General features: G+C 38.6%; 1 protein-coding gene across 1 annotated transcript in view; it reads left to right on the top strand.

Moving 5' to 3' along the window:
* CEP112 (centrosomal protein 112) overlaps positions 1 to 19,028 on the top strand; it is a 1,492,843-nt gene that overhangs the window by 999,412 nt on the left and 474,403 nt on the right. Inside the window, exon 23 of the mRNA XM_053707805.1 lies at positions 681 to 911. Within this exon, the coding sequence (XP_053563780.1) occupies positions 681 to 911 (231 nt within the window). The remainder of the gene's footprint in view (positions 1 to 680; positions 912 to 19,028) is intronic.

Raw genomic sequence — 19,028 nt, 5'->3', positions numbered from 1 at the left:
CCACGATCCCGCCCCCCTGCACATATCCAGGGCCATCGATGGCCGCCACCCGCCTCCCGGTACTGCTCCCACCCACCAACGAAGGAAGCCACCGGATCTCCGGTGCAGAGAGGGCCACAGAGTGGCTCTCTCTGCATCGGATGGCCATACATTGTTATTGCAGGATGCCTCCATATTGAGGCATCACTGCAATAACCGGAAAGCAGCTGGAAGCGAGCAGGATCGCTTCCAGCTGCTTTCCACACCGAGGACGTGCAGGGTACGTTCTCAGGCATTAACTGCCTTTTTTTTGAGGACGTACCCTGCACGTCCTCGGTCGTTAAGGGGTTAAAATTGCAAGCACTTTCTAAATCGGGAAAGAAACAAATTGGGTTTAATGTCCCTTTAAACTTAATATTACATTTTCAATGAAAAAGAAAAACTTTGCAATGTTTTTATTTAATTTGATTTTCCCACTGCCTCCATAGAGGCTGGAGTGGATCCTGTACTATTGTGAAATCTGACACATGCTACACAATGCTTGATCAGTGCAGGAACCCATTTATATCTGTTCGTAACTAGCCAAACCAAATCCTTGGACTGGAAAACAATGCAAATGACAACTGTAAATGGTTTTAAAAGGTGTATTTTGCAAACAGATCTTTTGAAATGCAGCGCTTTAAACATATTCTTCTTTACAGACAATATCCAACCTGGAAGCTCAAGTGTACAAACTGAAAGAAGAGCTGATCAAAGTGAATACGCAACGCAAGCAGCAGTTGGTGGAGCTGGAACAGCTAAGAGACGAGGAGAACCACAAGACGGCTCAGGAACATGACGCAGCAATGAACAAGCTGAGGACAGATATGGAGTTAATGAAGCTCAACTTGGAAAAGTCTCATGCAACTCAGACTGAGCAGACAATTGAGAAGGTGAGATATTTATATATGTAGAGAATATTACAGTTAAGTGTAGTCAGTATGTTCTACACCAGATGACGTGCACCTGTTACATCTCACTTATACATAACGGTTTAAGGGTTAGCCACCAATGATCAGTTGTATCCCTTGATACCAAAATATGTTCTACTGTTTATGTGTCAGTTACTTACCCAGATATGATCAGTCCTCTCGCCCTGCAATCCTCATACGTATCTGCATCAGATAATACTCTTTGCCCTTCTGTTATATATATGCATCAGATCACACTCCTTGCCTTACACTTCTTCTGTCCAGCACATTTCTGTATCATATCACACTTCTGGTCCTGCAGCTCCCTGACCATTATATACCTGCATTGAATCACACTTCTGGCTCTACAGCTCCCTGACCATCACATACCTGCATCAGATCATACCATTGGCCGGCCCTGCAGCCCCCTGATAATTACATACCTGCATCAGATTACACTCCTCACCCTGCAGCCCCCTGACCATTACATAGCTGCATCAAAACACACTCATGGCCCTGCAGCCCCCTGACCATCATATACCTGCATCAGATCACACTGCTTGACCTACAGCCCCCTGACCATCACATACCTGCATCAGATCACACTGCTTGCCCTACAGCCCCCTGACCATCACATACCTGCATCGGATCACACTCTTGGCCCTGCAGCCCCCTGACCATTACATACCTGCATCAAAACACACTCATGGCCCTGCAGCCCCCTTACCATCACATAACTGCATCAGATCACACTCATGGCCCTGCAGCCCCTGAACATTGCATACCTGCATTGGATCATTCTCCTTGCTCTACAGCCCCTCTGTCAACAAAATACCAAGATCAGATAATCTTCCTGTTAATATAGGCCCTAACAGTCAGCCACATAACCACATGTGGTCTAAGATCCCTGGCCCTATAGTCCCTCATTCGCACCCCCTTATCTTATTATCACACATTGTGCTTTATCTCAAACTGTGTATATAGAGCCTCTGCAGGAGGTGTGAAGAGACAGAAAATGCTAGGCCTGGCTGCAACTGTGCCTGACAGCCAGGCTGGAATGTGACTAGTGTTATACAAAACTCTGAGTCCAACACATAGGTTGCTGACCCCTGCACTAGACACTAGATTTGAAGCTAGATTTATCAATGCGGCAATGTGTTGTGATCCTGTCCGTGTTTCATCACAAATTGTGGAGTATATTTATTGCCCATATTTAGCATTTGCCCATGCAATGCCGCCCACCCTCCTCTAGTGAAACCAATTGTGTTAGAACAGGGCTGGTCAATCACCCCGTCAATTGAGTCCAAGGTGATTTTCATCCGCTAACTCTAAATTGGTGGGGAGGGTTTAGGAAGCAGCGGTTTAATCCACTGCTTCATAAATATCAGTTGCCGTCTCAAATGAGCGAACCGGCAGCTTATCGGGGTATTCGAAGAATAATAAATAAAGCACTGAGTATTACTTTTTTTCATTTACATACGGCCAATTCAGTGCAGAATAATTAGCAGATGTGCATTTTTAAGGGCCGTGAAAAGCACAATAGGAAGAGGTGGTTTGAAAGAAAAAAAAACTACTACATAAAACAGATGCCTCTTATAGTATGTAGAACTTTGAAAATACATTTATGTCTCTTTAAAAAATATATAAACATAGGTTCACAGTTTTTAATGTCATTCACATTAATGGTAAATATATGACTTTCAGAAAGACCTATGTCTTACAGCTTACGTTATATAAATTACTCTATAAGGTAGAAACCAGTATCCATTGTCTGACATGAACGGACTGAAAAACACAGGGACATTTCTGTCATTTATATAAAAGAGCACTATTTAAAGGGACACAAAACTCAAAGATTATCTTTACATAGAGCATGTCATTTTAATCAACTTTCCAATTTACTTATATTATTAACTTGCTTCGTTCCCTTGGCACCCTTTATTGAAGGGGCAGTAATGCATTACTGGAAACTAGCTGAAAACATAGCAAGAGGCAAATGTGTGCAGCCACCAACCAGAAGCTTGCTCCTGAGCCTACCTAGGTATCCTTTTTAACAAAGGATAACAAGAGAAGCAAATTAGATAATAGAAGTAAATTGGAAAGTTGTTTTTAATTGTATGCTATATCTAAATAATGAAATAAAATGTTTGGGTTTCATGTTCCTTTAAGTATGTTAAAGGGGCATGAAACTCAAAAAATTTCCTTCTTAATTCAGATACAGCATGCAATTCAAAACAACATTCCAATTTACTTCTATTATCTATTTTGCTTAGTTCTCTTGGTATCCTTTATTGAACAGCATACTGAGGAAGGCTCAGGAGCTGGGAGAGCTGAGAGCTAGCTTCTGACTGGTGGCTGCACAAATGATTCTTGTTATTGGCTTAGTGCACTGCTGCTCCTTCCACAAAGGATACCAAGAGAATGAAGCAAATTTGACAATAGAAATAAATTGTTAAGTTGATTAAAAATGTATACTAAAGTTTGGGTTTCATGTTCCTTTAAAATATGTTTGCATGATAAAGGATATGTTAACATCATTTATTTTAATTTATTAAGTAACTAGGCGATAAGCAGGGCCGGATTTAAATCTCAGGTGCCTGTAGGCACAAAAACCTGAAGCGCCCCCCTACCCCCCCCAAAAAAAAAAAAAGTGGAAAAAAATGAGGACTTTTTAAATTATTATTTAGGACAACTAGAAATAAATATTAGATGTAAAATTACATTTTTCCCTTTTATGGAGATACACAAATACACACACCAATTGCAATATTTGTTGTAATGGAAGCTACACCAAAAATTAATATTCACTTGACTCAAATGGCCATACAATTTCTATTATGTATAACAAAAACAAATCATGTTAAACTTTTAATGCAAAATATTCTAAAGAAAACCCTATTTAAAGGGACATAAAATGTGACAGTTTGCTAGAGCATTTTAATATTGCACTAGTGCTTGCACAGAAGTGTGTTAGCCTCTTGCAAAAGAGTTAAACACATAGTCAATGTCAGTTCTGAGACAGCAATACACATCTGTGCAGACCCAGATGGGCTCATAGGACATGTTTATTGACAAGCCAATAGTGTATTGCTTTTCTGGAGATGACTGACTATGTGCTTAACCTTTTGTTGGAGTTAAACACAGTTTTGTGTAAACAATAGCAATATTAAAACTAACAGCATGCAAGCTCATCAACAACCTGTGCAGCCAGTGGAAGAAAACATAAAATGTAGGTATTATTTCCACTACATGAAAAAAATCTTGTGAACTCTGATATTTTTGGTACAAATACAGGGGTCAACAAATGTTTCTCTTGTTAAGTGTATCCAGTCCACGGATCATCCATTACTTATGGAATATATTCTCCTTCCCAACAGGAAGTTGCAAGAGTCCACCCACAGCAAAGCTGCTATATAGCTCCTCCCCTAACTGCCATATTCAGTCATTCTCTTGCAAGCCTCAACATAGATATGAGGTCGTGAGAGTCTGTGGTGTTTTATACTTAGTTTATTCTTCAATCAAAAGTTTGTTATTTTTAAATGGCACCGGAGTGTACTGTTTATCTCAGGCAGTATTTGGAAGAAGAATCTGCCTGCGTTTTTCTATGATCTTAGCAGACGTAACTAAGATCCATTTGCTGTTCTCACACATTCTGAGGAGTGAGGTACTTCAGAGGGGGAATGGCGTGCAGGTTTTCCTGCAGATAAGGTATGTGCAGTAAAATATTTTTCTAGGAATGGAATTGACTAAGAAAATACTGCTGATACCGAAGTAATGTAAGTAAAGCCTTAAATGCAGCGATAGCGACTGGTATCAGGCTTATTAATAGAGATACATACTCTTATAAAAATGTGTTTTAAAACGTTTGCTGGCATGTTTAATCGTTTTTTAACGTACATTGGTGATAACACTGTAATGTTGGTATAGCCTTAAATGCAGTAAAAGCGACTGGTATCAGGCTTATTAATAGAGATACATACTCTTGTAAAAATGTGTTTTAAAACGTTTGCTGGCATGTTTAATCGTTTTTTAACATATGTTTGGTGATAAAACTTATTGGGGCCTAAGTTTTTTCCACATGGCTGGCTTAAATTTTGCATAGAAACAGTTAACTGAAGCTTCCCACTGTTGTAATATGAGTGGGAGGGGCCTAATTTAGCGCTTTTTTGCGCAGTTAAAATTACAAAATGAATCATCCAGATTCCCTCAGCAGTCCCATGAATACTACAGGACATTTCTAAAGGGCTAAAAAGACTTCCAAAATCGTTTATAGGGAAGGTAATCCACAGCTCTGCTGTGGCAGTTTTGTTGTGTCTGTTTTTAAAAACGTCTATGTCGTTTTTTTTATCTGTTTTTTGCATTAAGGGGTTAATCATCCATTTGCAAGTGGGTGCAATGCTCTGTTACCTTATTACATGTACTGTAAAAATTTCGTTTGTTTTACTGCCTTTTTTCACTGTTTTTCAAATTTTGACAAAATTTGTTTCTCTTAAAGGCACAGTAACGTTTTATATATTTGCTTGTTAACTTGATTTAAAGTGTTTTCCAAGCTTACTAGTCTCATTATTAGTCTGTTCTAACATGTCTGACATAGAGGAAGCTCTGTGTTCATTATGTTTTAAAGCCATGGTGGAACCCCATCTTAGAATGTGTACCAGATGTACTGATTTCATGTTAAACAATAAAGATTATTTTTTGTCTTTAAAAACATTATCACCAGAGGATTCTGTCGTGGGGGTAGTTATGCCGACTAACTCTCCCCACGTGTCAGACCCTTCGACTCCCGCTTCAGGGACTCACGCTCAAATGGCGCCAAGTACATCAAGGGCGCCCATAGCGTTTATTTTACAAGACATGGCAAAGGTGGTGAATAATACTCTGGCAGCAGTATTAGTCAGACTACCTGAAATTAAAGGAAAGCAGATAGCTCTGGGGGTAGATACAGAGCATACAGACGCTTTAAGAACCATGTATGATACTACCTCACAATATGCTTAGTCTGTGGGTGATTTTTTTTTACTCAGGGAAGATGATTTAACCTGATTCTGATATTTCTACATTTAAAAATTTATGCTTGAGAACCTCCACTTGTTGCTCAGGGAGGCTTTGGCTGCTCTGAATGAATGTGTACAATCGCAGGGCCAGAGAAATTGTGTAGACTGGATAAATAATATGCAGTGCCGGTGTGTACTGATGTTTTTCCAATACCTAAAGAGGTTTACTAAAAAAATTTTTAATAAGGAATGGGATAGACCAGGTGTGCCGTTCTCTTCCCCTCCTATTTTTTAGAAGAATGTTTTCTAATAGTTACCACCACACGGGACTTCTGGCAGACAGTTCCTAAGGTGGAGAGAAGAGTTTCTACTCTAGCTAAGTGTACCACTACCTCTGGCGAGGACAGTTGTGCTTTTTAGATCCAATGGATAAAAAATGTTTATTCAACAGGGTTTTATCCTGCAGCCCCTTGCATACATTGCTTCTGTCACTGCTGCTGCGGCGTTCTGGGTTGAGTCTCTTGATGAGGCTTTACAGTTAGCGACTCCATTGGATGAATATATTTGACAAGCTTATGCTAGCCAATTCCTTTGTTTTCTGATGCCTTTGTTCATTTGACTAGACTAACGGCTAAGAATTCTGTTTTTTACTATACTGGCGCGCAGAGCGCTATGGCTTATATCATGGTCAGCTGTCGTGACTTTAATAAATAAGCTACTTAACTTCCCTTCAAGGGGCAGACCCTATTCGGGCCTGGTTTGAAGGAGATTATTGCTTATATCACTGGAGGAAAAGGTCATGCCCTTCCTCAGGATAGGTCCAAATCAAGGGCCAAAAAAGGTCTAATTTTCGTGCCTTTTAAAACTTCAGGGCAGGTGTGGCATCCACTTCCTCTAAGGCAAAACAAGAGGGAATTTTTGCTCAGTCCAAGGTGGTCTGGAGACAATTGGACCTGGAACAAAGATAAGCAGGCCAAGGAGCCTACTGCTGCCTCTAAGGCAGCATGAAGGAACGGACCCCTATCCGGTAACGGATCCTATAGGGGGCAGACTTTCATTCTTCGCCCGGACGTGGGCAAGAGATGCCCAGGATCCCTAGGCATTGGAATTTATATCCCAGAGATATCTTCTGGATTTCAAAGATTCCCCCCCAAAAAAAGGGGAGATTTCGCCTTTCACAATTATCTGCAAACCAGATAAAGAAGGAGGCATTCTTACATTGTGTACGAGATCCATCCAGTTCCAAGAGAGGAACAGGGACAGAGTTTTTACTCAAATCTGTTTGTGGTTCCCAAGGAGAGGGAACCTTCAGACCTATTTTGGATCTAAAGATCTTAAACAAATTCCTCAGAATTCCGTCATTTAAGATGGAAACTATTCGTACCATCTTAACTATGATCCAGGAGAGTCAATAGAGGACTACAATGGATTTGAAGGATGCTTATCCTCACATTGTGATGCATAAAGATCACCATCGTTTTTCAGGTTTGCCTTTCTAGACAGGCATTACCAGTTTGTAGCTCTTTCCTTTGGGATATCTACAGCCCCAAGAATCTTTATGGAGGTTCTGGGGTCGCTTTGGCGGTCCTTAGGCCGCGGGGCTTAGAAGTGGCCCCTTATTTAGACGACATCCTGATACAGGCGTCAAACATCCAAATTGCCAAGTCTCATACGGACGTAGTACTGGCATTTCTGAGATCACATGGGTGGAAAGTGAACAAGGAAAGAGTTCTCTACCCCCAATCTCAAGGGTTTCTCTCCTAGGGACTCTGATAGATTCTGTAGAAATGAAAATTTACCTGATGGAGTCCAGGTTGTCAAAGTTTCTAAATTTCTGCCGTGTTCTGCCGTGTTTTTCATCCCATCCGCGCCCCTCGGTGGCTCAGTACATGAATGAAATCGGCTTAATGGTAGCGGCAAGGGACATAGTACCGTTTGCACGTCTACATTTCAGACCGCTGCAACTATGCATGCTCAGTCAGAGGAACGGGGATTACACAGATTTGTCCCCCTGTTAAACCTGGACCAAGAGACCAGAGATTCTCTTCTCTGGTGACTATGTCGGGTCCATCTGTCCAAGGGTATGACCTTCCGCAGGTCAGATGGGACAATTGTTACAATGGATGCCAGCCTTTTAGGTTGGGATGCAGTCTGGAACTCCCTGAAGGCTCAGGGATAGTGGACTTAGGAGGAGACCCTCCTTCTAATAAATATTCTGGAACTGGGAGTGATATTCCATGCTCTTCAGACTTGGCCTCAGTTAGCAACTCTGAGGTATATCATACTCAGTCGGTCAATATACACGACTGTGGCTTACATCAGCCATCAAGGGGGAACAGAAGTTCCCTAGCGATGTTAGAAGTCTTACAATAATTCACTGGACAGAGACTCACTCTTGTCTATCAGCTATCCATATCCCAGGTGTTGAGAACTGGGAGGTGGATTTTCTAAGTCGTCAGACTTTTCTTCCGGGGGAGTGGGATTTCCTCCGGAGGTCAAGACCAAGCCGGAGAGGTGTTTTTGACAGCGCCTGCGTAGCCACGCAGGACCTGGTATGCAGATCTGGTGGACATGTCATCCTTTCCATCACGGTCTCTGCTTCTGAGACAGGTCCCTCTACCACAGGGTCCTTTCAATCATCTAAATAGAATCAATCTGAGATGGACTGCCTGGAGACTGAACGCTTTTTTTTAAAAAAATGTATAGTTTTGCTTATTTTTAAATAACATTGCTCTGATTTTCAGACTCCTAACCAAGCCCCAAAGTTTTATTTGAATACCTTCAGCTACCTTCTCCAGCTTGCACCTGTTTGTGTAAAGGGTCTTTTCATATGCAAAAGAAGGGGGGGGGTGTCTTATTTCCCACTTGCAGTGGGCTTTCCAACTGCCTTTTCAACAGAGTTAAACTGAAAGCTTCTAAGTACGTTTTTAAACCATTTTATACTGGATTTTTATATCAGTATCTGTGCATCTTATTGTTTATAGTAGTGTCTATTACATGCAGTTATATGAAAATGAGTGTATATTGTCCCTTTAAGGACCAGGGCTATTTTTTAGATTTTTGCAGTGTTTGTGTTTAGCTGTAATTTTCTTCTTACTCATTTACTGTACCCACACATATTATATATCGTTTTTATCGTCATTAAATGGACTTTCTAAAGATACTATTATTTTCATCATATCATATAATTTACTATAAAAAAAAATATAAAATATGACAAAATGGAAAAAACACACTTTTTCTAACTTTGACCCCCAAAATCTGTTACACATCTACAACCACCAAAAAACACCCATACTAAATAGTTTCTAAATTTTGTCCTGAGTTTAGAAATACCCAATGTTTTTACATGTTCTTTGCTTTTTTTTGCAAGTTATAGGGCAATAAGTACAAGTAGCACTTTGCTATTTCCAAACCATTTTTTTTTCTTCAAGTTACATTGTAACACTGATATCTGTCAGGAATCCCTAACCCTTCACATGTATATATTTTTTTTAGTAGACAACCCAAAGTATTAATCTAGGCCCATTTTGGTATATTTCATGCCACCATTTCACCACCAAATGCGATCAAATAAAAAAAATCGTTCACTTTTTCACAAACTTTAGGTTTCTCACTGAAATTATTTACAAACAGCTTGTGCAATTATGGCACACATGGTGGTAAATTATTCTCTGTGATCCTCTTTGTTCAGAAATAGCAGACATATATGGCTTTGGCATTACTTTTTGGTAATTAGAAGGCCGCTAAACACCACACTTGCATTATGCCCAGCAGTGAAGGAGTTAATTAGGTAGCTTGTAGGGTTCATTTTAGCTTTAGTGTAGATATCAGCCTCCCACCTGACACATCCCACCCCCTGATCCCTCCCTGACCCTCCCTTAAACAGCTCTTTTCCCTCCCCATCTCACTATTGTCACTGCCATCTTAAAGGGACACTGAACCCAATTTTTTTTCTTTCATTATTCAGATGAAATTTTAAGCAACTTTCTAATTTACTTCTATTATCATTTTTTTCATTATCTTACTATCTTTATTTGAAAAGCAAAAATGTAAGTTTAGAAGCCGGCCCATTTTTGGTCCCAACCTGGGTTGTCCTTGCTGATTGGACAGCACCAATAAACAAGTGAACCAAAAATTGTCTGGCTCCTTCGCTTAGATGCCTTTTTTTTTCAAATAAAGATAGCAAGAGAATGAAAAAAATTGATAATAAGAGTAAATTAGAAAGTTGCTTAAAATGGCCTGTTCTAAGGTTAAGATCTCAAGAGGCAGTCCCCCCCTCCCACCGGTGCTGCGTGAGGGGGGTAGATAGACAGCCTGAAAATAACACAGAAGGATTCAACGGAGCTTCATTCCCCCCCCCCCTCCTTCCATCTGGATCACGACCGGGGGGGTAAGAGGTTAAGGAGAGAGGACCAGATAACTCTCAGAAATTTACTCTGCTTACCGGATTGAGGTGACCACTCTCTTGCCGCTTTTGGGTAACGGAATACCCGATCTCCAGCTGGGTCCTAAGTGGCATGGAGACCCTTGCTTGTGAGTGGGTGAATACACGGAAGGTGGAGGCAGATTAGTACACGCCCTGGGCTGACAGAGAGTCGGCAGCTTCCCGCGCCAGAGTGAAGTTTGCGGTCCGGAGGAGGGCTGCTCCCTTGAGGTGGTGTTGGCTTCTGAGACGTGCCGCTGCTGTCCTCCCTTAGGAAATATCGGGACACACTTTGTATGCTTCATTCTCCCTAAAGGAATTGTCGCCTAGGCCAGGAGAGCATAGGTCACCGTTGCAAGACACGGCTCTGGGTGGCTACTCTCATTCAGACCTTGAGAAACTGCAAGTACACTGCAAGGAATTTAATGTGTGCAAAAAGGTACTGTTTTCTGGCATTGCTACACTAACTCCTTTAAGCTAACACCATTGCTTATTAACCCCTTTCTGACTTTGGCTAAACAAACACGCTAGAGACTGCTCAAAATTAGTGCTTATTGATAAGTGGAGTGCATGATTACTCTTACATACTGCATAGGATTCACTTTTTGCAAAGGAATAATTCTTAGTAACTGGGGGCATAAAACTATTCCAGCAATACCCAAAGTCAACTTGTATACTTGGCCATACTAAGTACTTAAAGTTAAGGGAAGTATATGCAAAAAATCTAATCCATCTTAAGTAAAAAGAACCCATTATGCCAACTGTTGATCATTAATGTATTAACTATCCTAGCTAACATTTAAGGCTGACTAACCTTGCTTAAGATTTTTGCATAAATATTGTGTTAAGAGTTTACATTATACTAACAGTACTTGCTTAAAGTTTGTATGTTCTAAAATGCATATTGTGTTATTAATTTACTGTTAGAGTGGCTAGTAAATAATCTATACTAGCGATTATTAACCCTGTATGTTAAAGTTTATCGTACGCTAGTTTATCTCTAGGTAGTAATATAATAAAAATATTTGGAGGCCTATAGTCAAATACATTATACAAGATATTCAAACAAGCCTCAAAATATTTAATTCTGTCATTTACTATACTATAATTAAAAAATATAAGATCTGCTATTGTTAAGAGCTATTATATAAGTTTGAACCTATCTACAGAGCAGTAATATACAGAGTTACTTATTACTTGGCATAAGGTTAGATATTGAAATCCAGTTATTTTTTTCACCTGTTCCTCAGTTCAATTAACACAGGTCTAAAATACATAGGGGGGAAAAAGACAAGGAACTCCGATCAGGGATAAAAGGACAAGATAAACTTAACAGAAGAACTAGCTCTATTGCACAGTAGGGTACACATAATCTTTTGGAGCCAGACATAAACAGAAAATTGAAAACTGGAACTACTTTTTTCTGCTCTGATATAATTAATAGAATATTAAACTCCGGACTAAAGGTTGTACTGGAAGAATAAATTAAGGACTATCAGAGTAATTATCTTATAAATAGTCTCTCAACTACACTAGCCTTAGGTCCTAGGATCCTTGGTGGTCTTACATATTCACTTTAATAAATTTCACTTGTCACACATTCACTTGATCTCACTTCATTTTTCACGTTTTTCTCTCACACTGTTTTTTATTTTCTCCCTTTTTCTAATTTTTAAACTAACCTACCCAAAGATCTAGGATCCTGGGTGGTCTTACACATTCACTCTAACAAACTACACTTTGTCACACATTCACTTGATTTCACTTGATTTGCTGTGGGTTTTTTTTTTTTTTTTTTTTTTTTTTTTTTTCTTTCTCTCTCTCCTCTCTCTCTTTTCTTTTTTTTCTTTTTCACCAACACTAAACACTTTTTTATCACGCTCACTTTAAAGGGAACAGGACAAAAAGGTGCACTATTTTTTTTTTTCTCAATTTAAACACTTATGGACAAATATCTAAATTCACCATCTCAAAATAAAAACACTTCACCAACCATGGCTTCCAGACCCAGAGATAGGAGGAATAAGACAGCTACTGAAACCTTGGTCGAGTTACACTCTGAACCAGTTTCCTCCATAAAACATACTGAGGCTACTAACTCACAGTTATTAGTAAATAGTATTATGGAAGCCCTGAATCCAAAATTTGAATTTCTTAGATTAGAAATAAAGCAAGACATACATACACTATCAGCAGAAATTAAACAATTTTCGGCACGGATTCAGGAAGTTGAACAGAGAGTGTCCGATCTAGAAGATCTGACAGTAGCACATGACACGAATTTGAAGGCTAACTCACTCTCATTAACAGAATTACAAAATAAAATTGAAGATTTAGAGAACCGTTCCAGGAGAAACAATGTTAGAATAATTGGGGTTCCTGAGACGGTTCAACATACAGAATTGATAAAACTTATGGCTGAGACTCTTCCCAAACTTCTTGGTATCCCGCAGGAATTATTACCCCTAGCTGTAGAAAGGGCTCACAGATTGGGGAGACCCCCCCTGTCAGGTAAAGATGGAATAAGATCGAGGCCCATAATAGCGAGGTACTTAAATTATCAAGATAAGTTTAAGCTCTTACAACTATCCCGCAAAAATGCACCTATCCTCTTGGAAGGAAATAGAATTCTACTCTTTCAGGATTTTGCTTATGAAACCTCCCTGAGGAGAAGGGAGCTCTCTCCAATCTGTGGCAGACTGATTAAGGAGGGATTCTCAGCCACAGTTGTTTACCCAGCTAAACTTAAAGTGGAATCCCAGGGCCATATATATTTTTTTGATAATGCATCCGATGCAGAAAAGTTCTACACGGAAAGATGTGTTAAATAATGTTGATTTAAAAGTTTACATAAGAGAGTAATCCTGTGATTATCACTGATGTTTTGAATGTTTTCTATCTATCTCTATTATTGGGGTTTGTTGGATTTTACTTTTAGCGGGGGAATGGGGGAGGGAGGAGGGGAGAAGGCCTTTAAGTTTTTATCCCATTACAATACATGTACATATATATACATTTTTTTTTTTTTTTTTTTTTTTTCCTCTCTCTACCCACTCCAAATTTCTTGATAAGTGTCGACTAAAGTAAGGAAATTAGTTATATCCTCCTGGAATGTAGGAGGTATCTCTACTCCGATAAAGCGCAAATTGATAATTTCACATTTAAGGAAACTAAACACAGATATTGCCTTTATCCAGGAGACTCATTTGAATACAATTGAATCATTAAAACTAAGATCCTCTTGGGTTAAGGAAGTATTTTTTACACCTAGCATAGGTAGAAAAAGGGGAACAGCTATTCTATTAGGGAAGAACATCCCATACGAGGTACTGTTAGAAGATTATGATCCAGAAAGTAGAATCCTGATTTTAAAAATCAAATGTTCAAACTCCATATTTACCCTTTGTAATATTTACGCCCCTAACAAATTTGAAACTAAATTCTGGGAGTCATTACAGACTAAAATTTTACAACTTGGTGAAGGCAACATAATTGTAGCAGGGGACTTCAACATGACTCCACAGATTCCCCTGGATAGATGTAGACAAACACGCAACACTTATATCTCTAAAAGAGATAAATTAGAAAACAAAATGTTTAAGGCTTTATTTAGGAATCTGGCTCTCAAGGATATATGGAGGATTCACAATCCTATCCAAAGAGAATTTACGTGTAAAGCTAGGAGTGTGAATTCGCTGTCAAGAATTGATTTATTTCTAGTCAATGAAGAGATATTAAAAACAGGAGCCACAACTAAAATAACACAAGTCACTATCTCCGATCACGCTCCAATTATTCTAAGTATTCCACTGCATAATAAAATATGTAAACCACGCCGTTTTTTTTTTCCTAAGTTCCTAATGAAAGATTCTAAATTCAAAAGTTGGTTGACTACTAAAATGACGGATTTTTTTTCCTTAAATTTGGGGTCAGTTGATGATCCGAGTCTATTATGGGAGGCAGGTAAAGCAGTAATTAGAGGAGATATCATTTCATACATGGCTAATTTCAAACGGAAAGCTGAACATAGAGAAAAAGAAATGCTAAGAACACTCACTAGCGCCTATAATAAATATCTAGCGCAACCTACGTCTATAAATTGGAGGAAATATACTTCCGCCAAGAGAGTGAGAGACACTATGTTGATCCACACTTCAGTACAAAACGAACTAAAATACAGAGCGAAGTTCTACAGATATGGCGATAAGGCAGGTAAATTATTGGCTAAATTGGTTAAGAATACGCAAGGAAGTCCCACTATTGACTCACTTCTTGAACAAGATACCATACTTAAAGAGCCAAAAGAAATTATTGACGCTTTCTCCGTTTATTATGAGGATATATATTCCTTCAGGGAATCAGATCTACAAGCTTCAGAATTATTCTGGAGAGGGCTTGAACATTCATGTTTAGCTGAGGAAGTAACAGCCAAAATCAATTCTCCTATCTCTGATCAAGAGATTATATGTGCTATCAAAAATTTAAAATTGGATAAAGCTTCTGGACCAGACTCTTTACCTAGTGAGTTTTATAAGATATTATCTCCTATTCTAATCCCTCACTTAAGAAATCTTTTTAATCACTATTACATAGAAAAAAAACCTATCTCATGGAATTTTGCCGCATCTACCACAGTTTTGGTCTTGAAGCCAGGAAAGGACCCCGTGAAAAAGGAGTCTTACCGCCCTATAGCGTTATTGAACACTGATTATAAGATACTATCTTCCATCCTAGCTAAGAGACTTCAGGGTGAGATTGGAGTTCTTATCGACAAAGACCAGGCAGGATTCCTCTCTAAACGTAACTTAGCGGCTAAGGTTAGGGAATTGTTTCTTGTTCTCGACTATTTTCGTCATTCGCAAGAAACATCGGCATATGACCATCTTGATCTTGCAATTATCGCGCTTGACGCAGAAAAAGCATTTGATTCGGTACATCATCAACATATTCTAACTACATTGCTTAATTTTGGCTTTAAGGACAATTTCATTTTTTTCATTGACAATTTATGTAATAACTCCTCTACCAAACTGGTCATAGGTAACCTAGAATCTAAGATAATTAAACTTCAGAGAGGTACGAGGCAAGGATGCCCATTATCACCTTTATTATTCAACTTAGCGATGGAATCCCTAGCTCTTAGAATCAGGCAATCTATTGAGGGAATAATAATTGGTTCGTTAGAGCAAAAAATCGCCTTATACGCGGATGATGTGCTGATCTATATGTCGGATACAGGAAAGAATATCCCAAGATTACTGTCGATCATTAACTCCTTCGGGTCCTTTGCTGGCTACAAGATCAATAACTCGAAATCAGAACTGTTATGGATCAGGAAAAATGAGGCTTCTCCGCAGTTGATACCTTTTAAGGAGGTAATCTCCCATTTTAGATATCTTGGAATTAATATATCAGCCGATCCAAAAGAGTTGTATGGTCTCAATATTCCTCCCATATTATCAAAGATAATAGAGTATTTGAATGGTTGGCAAAATCTTCCATTATCCCTATCAGGACGTATCGCTTTATTTAAGATGGTTTTACTCCCAAAAATCATTTTTCCCTTACAGAATGTTCCGGTTATTCTAAAAGTGAAGGATTGGAAAAAACTGAACAGGGCTCTCAGATACTTTATATGGAAATGCAAGAGACCCCGTATTTCTCTAGACAAACTTTATCTTCCTAAAAAATATGGGGGATTCGCCCTACCTGATCTTAGCAAATACAGTTTAGTCTTTCTTGCACGCATAGTAATAGACTGGATCGAGAACAAAGACTATTTTACTAACAATAAACTTGAAAAAAATATCCTATATCCCTATAATCCCATAGCTTTAATCCATTGCCCAGTACAATTAATCCCAAAGAAGGTGAAGTCGTTTAACTCGATATATGTAATAATACAAGCTTGGAAAAAATTTGGACAAAAAGTAAACATTGATTTGTCTATTCCAAAATTTCAATGTTTATGTGGCAACCCAGAATTTCAACAAGGAACACAATCTCGATTATTTCAGACCTGGCAGGAGAAAGGTCTAACCTTTATGACGCAATTCATAGATCAAGATACCTTATCAGTAAAATCATTTGATAGATTAAAGCAAGAGTTCCAATTGAATAATAGGGACTTTTTTGCTTACTTACAGGCGAGACACTACCTCTTTTCTCTCACTGAGAAATTCGGATGGGTATGGACATGGGGAAAATTAGATAGCTGGCCTATTCTTGCAAAAAATGACTTAACCTCTGTTTCAATCTGGTATGAATTAGCGACTAGCTCTCATGGAAACTCTAACTTAAATCAGATAACGCAGAGATGGAATCTCATATATCCAGAATTAAATTTGGAGATAGAACAGGTAGAAAAATCTATATCTATAACGGCCCAAACTACCTTATCCGCAAGTTGGCGAGAATCACATATTAAACTTTTGTATAGATCTTATTACACTCCATTAAAGGGATATAAATGGCACAACCATGAATTCAATATATGCCCAAAGTGTGCGTATCTAGCAGCTGATATTGTCCACATGCTGTGGGCATGCCCGAAGATAAAACAGCTATGGCAAAGAGTAGAATTTTGGCTCAAAAAAACATTGAAGATATATCCTCTCTCAATCTCTCTGGCGGAAGTTGTGTTTCTTAAAGAATCACCCATGGTTATTGAACACATGAAGGCTAGAAATGTGACTATTTTGGCAACAAGAAACTTAATTCTTAAGAACTGGCGTGCCCCCAAGATACCTAGTATTTTGGAAATTAAAAATTACATGAAAAAACAATGCATCATCGAGCAAATGGACACAACTCTAACATCTGAAAGAGAGATAATGCTCTTTTTTAAAAAGTGGTCGACATTTATTAGGATTTTTCCACCAGAAGAAATAGATCAATTAATTTACCCCTTTAGGCACTCTGAAGTAGTGATACTAGATCGATGGTAACACTCAAAATCCCCCCTGGGTGTTTTTTTTTTTTTTTTTTTTTTTTTTTTTTTTCTTCTCTCTTTTCTTCTCTCTTCTTTTTCCTTCTCTCTTTTCCCGCCCTCCCTTTCCCCTCCTCCTCTCCCCATATTGTAGTTATACATATCTCCCTTTCCTCAATAAATTAGTTGAGGAATATGAAACTGACTCTGAAGCAAACTGTTTACTAATTGAATGAATATAGTTAAATGCATAAAATAAATAGAAAATACCTTCATTGAGTATAATATGTATCAATCTGTTAACAAAAGATATGTACTATCATTACTATTTAGTTAAGATAAATGCATCAATTTATTTTGTAATAGGCTATCACACTAAGCCCTGCGTGGCGGATTTTGTGTTTTGTACTCATGTTGGTTTATAAATAAATTTAAAAAAAAAAAAAAATGGCCTGTTCTATCTGAATCACAAAAGAAAAAAATTATGTTCAGTGTCCCTTTAAAGGGACAGTATACACTCATTTTCATATAACTGCATGTAATAGACACTACTATAAAGAACAAGATGCACAGATACTGATATAAAAATCCAGTATAAAATGGTTTAAAAACGTACTTAGAAGCTTTCAGTTTTGCTCTGTTGAAAAGGCAGTTGGAAAGCCCACTGCAAGTGGGAAATAAGACACTCCCCCCTCCCCCTTCTTTTGCATATGAAAAGACCCTTTACACAAACAGGAGCAAGCTGGAGAAGGTAGCTGACGGTATTCAAATAAAACTTTGGGGCTTGGTTAGGAGTCTGAAAATCAGAGCAATGTTATTTAAAAATAAGCAAAATTATACATTTAAAAAAAAAAAAAAACTTTATGGGCTTTATAAATAGATCATCTACAAAACATTTATGCAAAGAAAAAATGTGTGTATAATGGCCCTTTAAGTACTGGCAGAAAGTCTGCCAGTATTAAAATAAAAAGCATTTTTTTTAAATTAATTCTGCAGGGTTGGATCCCCCCTTATCCCCCAACATTCCTGATTCCCCCCATACAGCTCTCTATCCCTCCCCCCCTCTACCTATTTGCCGCCATCTTGAGTACTGGCAGCTGTCTGCCAGTACCCAGTTTTCCAAAAAAGTGTTTTTAATATTTTTTTTTATATACAATAAAAAAAAACTGTAGTGTAGCAGCCCCCCCTTAATATCCTCCCCGTTCCCCTCTCAGATCCCTTGCCCAACATTTATTACCCCCTCCTTCTCCCTCCTTCCCATACATTTTCATTACATTAATGTAAATTTAGCGTGATCACTATCGCTTCCAGCACTTGAAACCCCAGAGGACATGTCAGGCACGTCCTTAGTCCTTAACTGACACTTTTTGTAGGTCATTAAGGGGTTAGGGCAACTCCCACAGATCTGATGGTGGACAATGACAACCCCCCTTCCAGCATAAAAGCTTAAAGTAAACTTTTCTTCCCTTTAATATTTTTTCCAATTTAAATTTTGCCTGCTTAAGTGTATTACATTGTTTACAAATCATATTTACCTTAATTTCAACATATGAAACAACTGTTTTTTCCTGTTAATGGCAGTAGCTGTTCAGAAAATGTCAATACTCTAGTAATGACTGTAAAAAAAAAAAGCTACGTAACTAGAGGCAGTAGCATAAATCAACCTCCTAGTCTGTGTGGGGGAGAGATAGAGAGCCAATCAAAGCAGGTAATCTGCAGACCGTTCCCCCAACTGAAGTTGTCCCATACTC

The sequence above is a fragment of the Bombina bombina genome, chromosome 1 (genome assembly GCF_027579735.1).
Source record: "Bombina bombina isolate aBomBom1 chromosome 1, aBomBom1.pri, whole genome shotgun sequence".
Lineage (NCBI taxonomy): Eukaryota > Metazoa > Chordata > Amphibia > Anura > Bombinatoridae > Bombina > Bombina bombina.
Note: the sequence above shows the minus strand (reverse complement) of the source record. Positions and strands in the feature narration are given on the sequence as shown.